This window comes from Phalacrocorax aristotelis, chromosome 1 (genome assembly GCF_949628215.1).
Source record: "Phalacrocorax aristotelis chromosome 1, bGulAri2.1, whole genome shotgun sequence".
Taxonomy (NCBI): domain Eukaryota; kingdom Metazoa; phylum Chordata; class Aves; order Suliformes; family Phalacrocoracidae; genus Phalacrocorax; species Phalacrocorax aristotelis.
Window position 1 is genome coordinate 2,739,093 of NC_134276.1, and position 12,843 is coordinate 2,751,935.

Below are 12,843 nucleotides of genomic sequence, written 5' to 3' on the forward strand. Positions count from 1 at the left end.
CCACCTCTCATTAAGCCAGACACATTCATGCTTAATTCTCTGGATAGCAGTTGCACAGCAGATGTGCGGAGTATTGATTGTAAAATGAATCTTGCTGGTTTGGGTTTTTTTTTTTGGACCTCTTACCGTTTCAATTAAAGTGCATGCAGCGGGTATGGAGGCATTTTGCTCATTCTCAGATGAGTGCTGTTGGCATGGTTCATGCAGTTCTCTTTCCCTGCTGGAGTGAACCAGATTTTCAGCAATGCAGCGGGGAATGTGTCTTAGGGAACGCAGATGACAAGTCCTCCACAGAAATATGTTGGACAGGCTTCTGCTTCAGATGCTAACGCCTTCCAGAGAAGATTAAAACTGTCCCTCGGAGGGCCAGCTAATACAATTCACGTGTGATTATGGCAAGCTCTTCAGGGGTGTGCGTAGGAAAGGGTAACCTGGGAGGGGGGAGAAAAGCTTGTCTGTAAAGGAAACTGCTGTCAGGGAACGCGTGTTCGAAACCAGTTCTGTTTCCACTTAATTCCTCAGCAAAAACACATGTTGAAAATGGGTGAGGCCTGATGTAAACTTTTGTTTTGCAGTTTGGTGAAGACTGCAAAACTCTTGGGAGTCTGTGGAGAGGAAAAACATTATGAAATCTTTTTAATAGGTTTTATTTCCTTGTCTCTGCTTGAGCCCCTTCAGAGTTTTCTTCAACATCCAGCTGTGCTTTCCTACGTCTTGTTGTCTTGTTCCACTGATGGCTTTCCCTCCTCTCACCTCGGCTGTCTCTGTGCTCAGGTGGAACATGGGTTGTCCTAGTCAAGACGTAGCCTACCTCCCATTCCAACTTCTCCCAGACCTGTTCAGTGCTTTCCTGCATGTCTCTTTGGTTTTGTGGCTCAGATACCTCCTCTTCGATGTCTTCTGCCAAGATCAACAGCCACTCCTGGTGCTGTCTGGGTCTTTGTGTTGTCTCACCCCAGCTTAACAGTTGAGGTGTTTGGTTTTATTTTTTAAAAGCTGTAACTGCTGTGTTCTTGTGCTGGTCTGAACGTTTCTGGTATGCTGTCCCAAGGTGACTCCAGCAGGCGTGGTGCCAAGGCTCCAAAGGGATGTGCTGGGATGGCTTCTAGTGTCATCTGCGTGTCTTCCTCCCTGGCAGAGCTGATGCTCCAAGACCAGACACATACTGGAGTCACTGTGCTTGTATGTGTCTGGGGAAGTCAGAAGCACGTGTGTGCATTTAGGACTGTGCCTAGTAAAAAACCTTCTGCGCCCAGCCTATTTCTGTGGTTGGAGTTGGCTGTAGCCCAGAGGTTTCCTCCCTGTGGTCTCGCCGCTGTTTACCGGCAGCGGCATAAACGGTTGGTTGTTGTAACATGGAAACTCCCGACTGCCTCCTGGACGCTGCCCTCCCTCTTCCCAAACACCACCGTCCCTGCTAGCTGGAATACTACTTGAATGGAGGAAGACTTCAGCAAAGTGGCCGGCATCTCGCCTGGTTGATCTCGCGATGGGTTTCAGAGCCCTCATTTTGAGCAGCGCTGGGATGTTCTCACCACTCTTGTGATTTAACCTCCTGTGCCTGACTGAACTTTTCAGCGTGCCAAGCCCAGGACAGGAGAGCATGCTGTGACCTCTCTTCATTTGGTCCTCCTGGATGCCACTGAGCAGGTCCTTCAAGGCAATAGTGGCAAGGCCCTCTTGGGAAGCCTAGTTGGCTTGTTTTTGGATAGTGAAAGTCCACTGGTTTCCTGGCGGTTTCTAGCTTGGAAGTTAGCACGTGCTCGCTGAGTGCCGGCTCAGTAGGGCTGGGCTACGCTCTCTCACAGCGTAAAGATCGCGCAGCAGTTGGGCTGCTGTAGCTTTTCACATAAAACCGCATTTCTGATTATGATCGGTGACCCTGTTGTGACATTGAGACTCTTGGCTTTTCTCAGCTAGAAAACACTATGTAAAGGAAACGTGGCTATAGGGCTAATTAACTCATTGGCATTGGAGTTCAGGGTGTTGCTGTTACTGCCTTTATCAATCTTTCTTCTGCTCTTTTTCTTTTTTTTTTTGGGGGGTGGGGTGTTTACTGCCTTTCAGCTTTGCTTACAACAGAATTAATCACTATTCCATTGCCGTAATGCAAATATCTGTGCCTGTGAACACTCGCCTATCTTGACTGACACTTGCTGGCCTTTCTGGTCAAGCACAGGAGACGTCCTCATACAGGCACCCCAGCTTGGGCCTGCCCTATGACAGACTTGGAAAGATGGAAGCAGACGCATCCACCATCCACCCTGAGGGTGGGATCAGGCCTATCCATGTCACTTACTGCATTTTTTTCTAGCTTGCTTGGGTACTTTTGACTCCCCCCAGCCACCTATCTCTGCAGCAGCTATAGCGGACTTTGTCTGTCAGGAAGAATGGGGGTTTACACTCTTGGGCTGCTTAAAACTTCCTTTTGCTACTTCTGAAAGCCGAGTCTCATTAGACTTGCAGATGTGAGCAGTTCATGTGGTGTTGCCCATCTCTGCACCAGCCCCCAGAAGATCAAACTCTCCTCATACTTGGGTTGCGAGGAAGTCTTTGGCAGAGGGGACTAAAAACATCCTGTGTTTTCTCTTAGAAAAGTCCTCATGACCCGTCTGTGTGTTGCCTACTTATTCCAGTAACTTTAGACCCTGTTTGTGGCTTCACCAGGCTTATTTTAAATTTTACTTTAGTTATTTACTTTTAAGAATAGCAGAGGTGTGGGAGATAGGGCTCACAGGGCTTGTTACAAATAAGGAGGACCATAGAGAAAATGAGCCAAGCAAGGCAAAAGGAAAGCTGTGTTTTGAGCTCTCTTTTGGTGAACCACTGAGGTTTATTGCACAGGAACTACCCCAGTGGCAGGAAAAGCTTTGAGCAGAGTCTGTGTTTTGGCCACTCAGATCTAACCATGAAGCAGAAGCTTGGGGAAGATAGTCTCTGCTGCATTAGCCTGCTCTCAGAGCCATTGTGCTTTAGAAAATCAGCCCTTGAACTTCAAAGCAAGCTACACGTACTCTTTTTGGACTTTTCCAACTAGGGGATCCTGGGAGATGTTGGACGTATCTTATTTATCACCTGTTATTTCATAGTCTGAAGTGACTTCGGTCTCCTTTGCACAGAAATCTTTGGTCTACATTATTTCTTGTTTCTCTGATTCTGGAGCTATGTCTAGGCAGGACAGCACCCCAGGTATGTGTGTCGAGTGTCCTCACCACTCTTCTGTCTGCATCCAGCTTCCTGTTGGCTTTCTAATTTTTAGGTGTGAAGAACTCGTGAACTTGTTGCACTGGTTTCTAGTGACAAGTCACTTAGAAATCAGATGGGCACAACTCGTGGGGCTCCTTGCACTTATTTGTCAACTCTCATCTGTTATGACCTAGGACTCTGTTTCCGAGTATCTCTCAGAGAAGAATCTGAACTGACCATGATCTGGATTGTTTGTTCCTTGTCCATCCCTAGTGGTCTTTGCCAAGATGAAGGAAGTAGCTTGATCTTTGTCTTGGACATTATAGCTGGCACCCGGGGCTATTGCAGAGCCTTATTCCTGCAGTCTTTTGAGCATGTACAGATGCAAACTGCTATTCAGGTAGAAATTGAACTAATCAAGGAATTCTCCTACTGAGATTGTTTGCCACATGCTGTGATCCATCTCCTTGAGGACATGCTTGTAGGGCAGGGCTCTGCTGAGATGTGCCAGGGCAGGTACAACCTGAAGCCAGGCAGTATGTGGCCACCACCACTGCCATCACAGACGAAAATGCAGCACAGTCCTACTAATGCTTGAAACTGTGACTGCTGTTGGTCGCGTCCCAGCCTGCGGGGAGGAGAGAACCTGGCTCTTGTCAACAGCTTTGACTATAGCAGATACCGGGTTTGCAGAGCTGAGCTGAAGCCTTTGCTTGCAAGGTTTTCTTGCAAAGGCTGAAGCTTGTGCAGAAAGCAGAGATTGCCTTTGGTTATTGCTCTGCAAGAAGTTTGTGCAGGTTTTTCCGGTGTCCTGTTCTGCTTCTTCAACCCTTTTTTAAAATGCTAGGCTCCCAATATACCCTTAGTTTGTGGAAAACGTTTAGAAGCTAGATTGCAGAGGGCGTTAGTATGTACCGTGCTTATTTATTTAGTGAGATTAAAGTCTAAGTCTTTCTTTTGTAATCCCTTTGAAGTGTTTATCTTTTGAAGTCTGAATTCTCATTAACTGGAAGTGTACAACCCCCAAACTACATGCTGCCCTAGTTTCAAAGCGTTAATTCTTAAAAAATTTAAGAACAATAAACAACAGGTCAGACCCATTGGGGCTACGCGTCAGCCAGATCCTGACTATTTGGGTCATCACTTGCCACTTTGTGAATCAAAGGGATTCTACGGGCTGTCGCCCTGGATTTGGATGTAGTCATGGGGTTTTGGCATCACCAGGCATCAGGGAGATAGTTGTTCCCCTTGAGAGGTGTAAAACTTCTCTGATAGATCAAGACGAGGCCTGTAGACCTCTCCTTTTTTAAAAAAATTTACTTATTTATTTTCCCCCCTTATTTTCTGTCGTTGAGGTAACAACATCTGGCTTTTAAGGCAAGGGCGTTTTGACAATATGTGCTCTCCTGCCTCAGTTCTCATCCAAAAGACCCCACTTACATGCACAAACACACCTGCACGTGGCAAGGAACACTGTGCTTCAGATTATCTTGTTGTTGTTTGCCAGGGAAAAATTTTAGATGGAAACCAGCATTTTAATGCATCTGCTGCTTTTGTTTGAGCAGGGACTCCTCAGTGTTATCTATATAAAACTGAATGTTTGTAGCTGGGGAAAAGTGGGTGGGAGACATCTAACCCCACCCAATTTACACAGCGAGGCATAAACAATGTACTGGAAAGAATAACCCCACCGGGTCATCAAGAGGTCTGCAGTGACGGGGGGTCACCACAACCTTCCACCACCGACATGCATCAGCCCCAGCAGTTGAGGCTGTTCACGGCTTTGGGGTGTTCTCTTACCATTCCTGCCTTGAAATGAAATCTTGATCTTGCCAAGTTGAGATGTTCTGGGTCTGTGCCAACAAAATGTGGAAAGTACTGCTCTGTGTGTGTGTGCGCATATAGATTTCCTCCTGTGGGAACGGCTGTAGCAAACATCCCTCTGTAAGAGTCGTTCTGTTATTAAACAGATGGGGATATTGTCCCTCTTCCATTTCCATCTTCCAAGTCGCGGAAAGTGAAATTGCATTACTTCGGTTTGGATGAGTTCAGTATATTAAAGAAAAGATTGCTATGAAAACCATGAAGAGTCTGCGAAAGTCACAAGAATTTAGATCAGTTCCTTCTAATGCTTTAAATCATTTCAGTCCTCGCTGGGCAACAGAAGGGATTTCTTTCTTGTGCATAGAACTGGCACGTTTGCTCTGCTTAACTTCTGTGTTTTAGTAAAATCAGAATTTTCCAGTATAATTAGGGAAACGATGGACAGAAGGCTTACAAGAATATCAATAGGGGTAATTGGTTATCAGTGATATTCTTACCTAATCGGTACAGGTAATTATTTGCTTAACAAGGTTTTAAGTGTAACTAGCTTGATAGCAATTTTAATGAGATATGGAGATGTTGAAACTATACAGAGACTCTTGATAAACAGTGATCCCATGAGTCACCATAGAGATGAAAAACACTTCTTTTAATGCCAAAATTAGTAGAATCCGTCAAAGCTCATTGAAAATGGGTTAGCTAAAGAAAAAAATCTCAAACAGCCTTGGAGTCCATTTTCTGCATTTATTTGCATTGCAAGTGGGGCAAGTTTCCTTGGGCCTGATTGTTGAGAGATTGTATCTTGCGTACTAGGGGCCTGCTCGGCTTTTGGGTGTCCCGCTGCTGCGATGGCCTTTTGGCCTCTCCAGCTATGGAGGGAGTACATGGGGGTATGGATGCGACAGTGATGGCGTTTCTCTGCTGTCCCCTGACTCTCCAAATGAACCTGCCTCTCTGAAACTATGGGAGCCTCCTCATGGAAAGCCTACGCTTTCCATTTGGGTCTTTCCAGCTGTATCTTGATGGATGGACATGCTGTAGACCATGGGTGTCCTCCTCTCCCCAGGTGCTTGGGTTTGCACGCTCCAGCCGTCTCCTTAGACTTCAGGATTTGTAAGCATGCATCAAAGCATCCTTGGCTATGTTTTGGTTCTTTCTTGGATGTGCTGATCCAATTTAGGAGCCCTTGGCAGGCTTAAGCAAGAAGTCATGTGCTTGTCATACTGAATCAGCCTAGGGTATTTGGAAGAAGGCTGGGGGTGGCAGGTCAAGGTAAGGCAGGCAGGAACATATAGCTCTCCATCTCTCCCCCCCAGCTCCCCCAAACCACCCTGACCAAACCACGCAGGTATTCAGAGTAGTGCTGTCGGTGGTGGTGCTGGATGTGTGGTAAGCTGCTTGTCTCTGGGCTATTAAAAGATTTGTCCCAAGGTGCTGAATGAGATCAGTGTGACCTGTGTGAAACTAGGTTGACGGGGGGGTGGGTGGGACACATGGATGACACAAAACCCAGCCAAAAAAAAAACCATGAGGGGGGATTACAGGGGAGGGCTTGGACTGCACCAAGCCTTGTGAAAGGGTTGGATGCTATTAAACCTGCTCTTCCACGGCTGCATTCACATTATTTACTCAGCGCACTTCAGGACTCATGCTGTTGCTCTCCCCTTAGCTAAAAAGACAGCAATGAAATGGTTTAACAATTGGTCCTGATTGCTCTGATCCTTCTCCACCCCAGGTTTCTGAGTATTGCTCTAAGGCTACAGGGATGGAGGAGTTAACTCATAGAGACAAAAAAAAATCCGAATTTTTTAGGCCAGATCTCCCCAGAGAGCCTCCTTTTTAAATCTGCAACTTGAATTCTCTCTCGCTTTTTCCCCCCCTTCTTCCTCTGAAGCTGTTTGGAAAGGAATCAAGTGTCACAGGCTGTAACGGATACCTACTGTCCAGTATTTCAGGGATGCAATGTGTGCTAATTAGGCATCCTGGAACCTTCAGAAAATGCTCCCGCTGTATTTGCAGATGGACTCTACCCTGCTCCCCCTTTCTGGGCAAGCTGGCTGGCAAACTCGGTTATTCAGCTCGAAGAAGTGCGTAGCCTTTGGCAGATGACGCACCTTTAAAGTCAAGGTTGATAGCTCATGTGGGTTTGTGTTTTCTATGCTATTTTATTTCCCCCTGCTGGTACAAGTTGCTGAATTTGAATAATTAATGTATGTTGTCTTGCTTCCTGTTTTCATTTCTGTATGTAATGCTAACCAGCAGAGGTTTGAATCATTCATAGCCTGCTTTCTTCACCTCAAAGATGTAGATGTCATGGGAACAGTGATTGTAAGGTACGGACTTTCTGCTTCTCTCCATCAAATCTGTTTCTGGAAGCAGAAGTATTCAGTCCATGATCTTGGCCAAGCAAGGATCTCCCAACAGATGGTATCGGTGTGGTTTCTCTCGAGCAGCATCTTGCTTGCTGTGCTTCAGTCTCTTCCTGCGTGTCTTGTTACTACTCGAGTGTCTGCGTGTGGTGGGGAGGATGGGTGCTGTGTTTTGTATTTTCCTTTCTGTTGTGGGCTTTTGTGCGTCTGCTAGTGATCTCCATGGAGAGGAAGGAATGATTTTAAGCTTGTAGGTTGTGCCTCATGCGATGCAACTGCATTTAGGAAGCGCTTTTTTGAAACTCATGTTGGATATCTTCTCTTCATGTTTCTCCTGATGGCTTGTATGGAGAGTAGCCTGAATCTGTGGGCTCTCATAGCATCTATCTGTGCTGGGGTTCAGTGAGAGGAACCAGGGTGGAAGCTTCATTTGGTGACTTGTGGAGCCTGATCAGCTGTACTTTCCCTTGCTTGTAATTTTCATCCTCGTGGTTGTATTTAGTGGATTCTGCTGCTCTTAAAACCTTCCAGCAGTGCCTTCTGGTGATGGTGTTGGTGGACAAGCGTGCTTTTGGGTTGCCCTTTTGCACTTAAAATGCTTGTATCCCTCCCGATCTCTACCAGGACTTTGGGAGATGCTGGATTAGATTCTGCTGCAGGAGGCTGGTATGTGCTCTGCAGAACTGGACAATAAACTCAAAGCTTTTTTCATCTACCCTGGCTGTTGTCGTTCCTGGTATGACTTTTTTTATCCAGGTCGATTGCTGATCCGTCTCCATCTCTGAAGTGCATTCATACCTTATTAAAGCAATGCTGTTTGGAAAGTCTTTGGTGCCTCCACTATCTCTGGTCGCCACAAAGTTCATGCCTTCAGCTGATAGCTGCGGATATGTGGTCATGAGAGGGATGCTTGTATCCTGAACAGGTTGAATCAGGGATCCTGGCAATAGCCCTGAGATAAGAACTCTTCATGTACCTGCTAACTTGTGGTGCTTGCCCACCTCACCCTATTCCCTTCCCGGCCTTATCAGGTGCCTTTTGAGTTGTGCTGTGAAGTTTCAGCTGGGGGTGTAAGTGTGAGAGCTTCAACTTTTGTTAACAGAACGATGGATCCACAACACAAGTTATAATCTTGAAGGACAGCCTCTGCTCCCAGGCTCCTCCACTTCAGATGAATTGAATTTCTATTTGGAAAATCAGGGTTTGCCAGCTTTGATGCTCTGCGTGCGTGTGGCTGGTGAACAGCACCCCTTTTCCAGGTGTCTGGGCTGGAGAACAGCTCGTGTCTTCCTAGAAGAGCGGAGGGATGACATACTCAAGCGTAGTGCTTGTGTTTGAGTTTGCAATGCAATTCTTGCCAGCTAGCAAATAAAATACGTGGTCAAAGCTTTTAGAGATAGAGGTGCACTCTTGCCTTGCATGACTAAAGCAGGAGGAGGTAGAAACCAGGAGAGATGCTGTCCTTTGGAGATTAATTCATGAAGAATTTCGTGTCATGATTGTAGCCTGGCAGTGGAGTCGTTAATAGATTGTGCACAATTTTTGTCCTGCTTGTGTCCCGCAGCATCTTGTATGTCACTTGCTGCTTGCGATCTTCAGGGCAGAGATTATGGCTTTGTCCAAGACCCTTAAATAGCATCTAACTTCGCATGTCCTCAGTGTTTCTGTCCTGTTCTGACAGCTGTTTCTGCCCTCAGTGTGCTGCCGGCGCATGGGGAAGGCAGGCTGGGAAACTAATTTTGTAGGGACAGTCTTGGAGCAGACAGAAGCTGAAGATAGGAGGCAACTTGTGCAGTGGCTAATGCTGAGCTTTATAAATAGCATGAGAAAGGATGAAATGCAGGCAGGGAGGTGACCTCAAGCATGAGGCCACAGAGGTAGTACAGCAGTGCCTGGGGGCAGTGACATGGTCAGCAAATAGCTCTTGTTTCAGACTGGATGGGTGTTTGCCTCTGTTCTGCGTGTCCTCCCTGGGGGGATGAACAAAAGCACGTGGGGATCTGGGCCAGCTACAAACTGATACGCAAGCCCTGCACATCTCGTGTCCTCTGCCTGGGTCAAAGCCTTGAGCGGCACACAGAGTGTTTATCCTTTCAGCAAACCTCTCTATAAAGCTACATTTTGTGTACCTGTGTAAGAGGAAGGTAGAGGAACTATGGCTTGTGGGCTCCGGAGACAGGGTAGTAATGGTCTGGTGGGCTTTGAAACCACAGCAGCCAACTACGAAGATGTGCCTGCCTCTTGGATGCTGAGCTCTCTTAGAGAAAGCCAGGACAGGGCTGTCCTAGGCTGCCAGCACAAAGCACAGAGTGTAGATGGACACAAAGAAGGACAGAAGCTGGAAGGATTGAGCTGTCTGTGTCCTTGTTGACATTTCTAGACTCTGCCACGGTGTTTGCAACACCTGCAGCGTCCCCTTATGCATCAGCTCTAATGGATATGTGCCCAGTAATACCCAGCCCCATTCTTGGAGGCTTCTTTCCGTGGGACGTGGCAATGAAAGGCTTTCAGGTGGCTTGGTTATCTCCTTAAGCCCTGTCACACTTCGATGCCAGTGAGGATGTTGCTACACATAGCTGTCATAGCCTTTTGCAAGATCTGAGCACGGGGGATCCTGCGTATAAGGAAATGAAGCGTTTCCCCCAGAGAGGGTGCGATTTCCTACTGCCCACGTACCCTGCGTGCTCTGGAAAGGTAGCCAAGCACTTTGCAAGCTCAGCTGCTGTTGAACACTGCTCAAGGTGCACTGACTATCCACACAACAGCAATGTGTGGGGCTGTGGGTGTACGCTTGTGCACCAGGAACCTGTGGAAAACCCCTGGTGGGAGTTAAGTACACCTGAGAGCAGCATGACGCCACCAGACTGGCAAATATTTGCTTTGAGGTTCCCATCCCTGAATGCTGATTCTATGAATTAGTAAGAACTTGGTCTGTTCTTGATACAAATCTTACCAGAGACAAAAGTGAGCATTTAAATATGTTAAAAAAAAAAAAAAAGAAAAAAAAAGAAGCCCTGTGACGCACAAAGCACGCAATCGATGGAGCGGAGTACTTCCCCTCGAAACAGTGATGTTCCCACGCAAGGCAAATAGTGCAGTTGCATCTGAGTCAGTCTGGTCCTTTGGGAGTGAATGCTGTTTGGTGGAGAAGGGATCTTTCTCCTGGGTGAAGGCTGCAACCAGCTCTGCATCCCTGTGAGCGCTCGTCAGAGATGCCTGTGAAGGGAAAGGATAATACCTGCCTCTCCCAGCATGCACAGAAGTGTTAGCTCCTTATCTGGGACTGTTTCGCAGCCTCCACAGGATGCTCAAGATAAACTGATTTAGCTTGGCTGGGTTTCAACTTTGCAGAGGTCTCTGAATCAATTTTAAGGTTGTGCTTGTGGAGGGTATGGTTCTTTACATTTCAATAATGCATAAAAATCTAATCATCTGGGCTCCAAATAATCTACCTACTGCTCTTGTCCTTGTGTGGCTTTTCTTACTGATAACTCCTATGAATACATTTGCTTTCAGTGGTGTGGGAGAAACTGCGCGAGGAAATAAAACTTGCAAACTAATTAAACTTCTTGGTCTCGTTGAGTAACGAGCTGGAGATGTTGGCAGGGCTGAGAGTAGATCTGATTATCATTCCTACTCTTTTAATAGCCAGAGGGCATGGTTAATTATTAAATTGAAAAAATGCCAAGCAATATTTCAATACATTAACAAGCAATTTCCTCTCCTCCCCCCCTGCCCCCCCCCCCCCTTCTTTTCTCTTGCTGAAGGGCGCTCCCAAGACCTGATGGATTTCTGATACCTCGCTCCTGAGGGGCTGGAAGGAGCATGGTTAAACACCAACCGCTGCAGTACTACGAGCCGCAGCTATGTTTGTCCTGTCTGACGGGGATCTACGGCTGCCGCTGGAAACGGTACCAGCGGTCACATGACGACACCACCAAGGTGGGTAGTTGATGGCGTTGCCTCTTCCCGGTGACTTCAGATTGTGGATGGGGGTGTGGGTCTTGGTTGAAAGTGCTGGATATTTGAGGTTTTTTGTTGGCTTGGATAGACCATGAAAACCACTGGCCCCCCATGGCTTGGAGGTCTGCAAGAAGCCCTCACCATGCCGTTGATGCAGCAGGTGGGCATGGTTAGCTGGTCACGATGCTCAAAGGGATTGAGTGGAACAGGTTTGGCCAAATCTGTCCGTATTGTCCGTTTGGTTCTGGGGGAGACTTCTGTTTTGCTCCTTGCTCAGTGTCTTATTGGTGGCTGAATATGTAGGAACTGTATTTCTGTTTAGTCTCTAGCTTCTGTGCACGTGAAAATAAGTTTGTAGGTAGGGAAAGGTAGCAGGAGGTGGGAACTAGCTGGGGATAAACAGGGCTGCTGATAGAGGTGACTTATCCCTCTCCTGGATAAATGCAATTTTTAAGAGCTCTGGCAGAGGGAATCCAGGCAGCGGGGCTGGACTCGCACCTTCCCTGTCATTTGGGGCAGTGAGATGAGGTCTCGTGAGACCTGATGTGTTTATGGGAAGAAATGTGAAAAAGCTGCTGTCAAAGCTGCCCTATTGCATCTTCCGGGTAACGGTTGTTGTGTATTACTGTTCTTCTCGGCTCTCATGGTGTCTGGAGGGTTTTTTTTAGTATGCTTACTACTTAAATAACAAAAACCCACAAAATAAAACTTAAATCTCGTTTCTCCTGGCAATGATCCCAGGAGATTCTTTCACTGCTTTTTGAGGGCTTATTTTTGCTCTGGTGGCAGTCAGCTGCTCTGTTTTGTTTTGAAGTCTATAACCAGGGATCTTCCTGGCTGTAGAGTGCTTTTCCTCTGGAAAAGAGGCTGTTAAGGAGAAAAACACTTCTAGGCGGCAGGTCCTGTGCCAGGAACGCTCCTGGTTCTGAATTGCATCGATTGTCGGTTGTGCAGCTTGGCTGGAGCTCCCACGTGAATTGAAAAGTCATGGGTTCCATTTGTGCAGCGTAAAACAAATTTCCTTTTGCAAAGTAGAAACGTTTGTGCTGGTTTTCCTCCCCTTTCAGTCTGGGCAGCTTCATCTTAGTGACCGCTTCTGAGCCAGCAGAAGTTTCCTTTGAGCAAATCCCCGGACACATACGCAGAGGGTGTAGTTGGGTTTCTAAGACTTTGTCAGGAAAACAGTGGGACGTAATGTCTTGGCATGTGGGCGTGTACTAATGTAAATAATCAAAATGCCCTATTCTGTATACCTAAAAACTACAAAGCCATAGAAAAACTGCCATTGACTTAATTTTTTTCAGTGAAAGCTGGCTCTGCTTGCACTGATTTATTTTACCAAAAAAATATCAGTGGCAGCTTTCCAATTAATTCTACTTGGAATTTCAATTGTTTTTGTAGTGCTAGAAAGGAATTTATTGTGTTTAAAGTACCTGAGTAGGGCTTAAAATATGTCCAGTCTCTGAGTTGGTCTGATTAAGGGCTACATGAGCCCTCAACT

General features: G+C 46.6%; 1 protein-coding gene across 3 annotated transcripts in view; it reads left to right on the top strand.

The window, feature by feature from the left end:
• The window catches only part of GDPD5 (glycerophosphodiester phosphodiesterase domain containing 5), a 178,424-nt gene that overhangs the window by 54,811 nt on the left and 110,770 nt on the right, over positions 1 to 12,843 (top strand). For all 3 annotated transcript variants that reach the window (XM_075111935.1, XM_075112106.1, XM_075112024.1), the window contains exon 2: positions 11,147 to 11,321. In XM_075111935.1, the coding sequence (XP_074968036.1) occupies positions 11,205 to 11,321 (117 nt within the window). In that variant the 5' untranslated portion in view covers positions 11,147 to 11,204. The remainder of the gene's footprint in view (positions 1 to 11,146; positions 11,322 to 12,843) is intronic.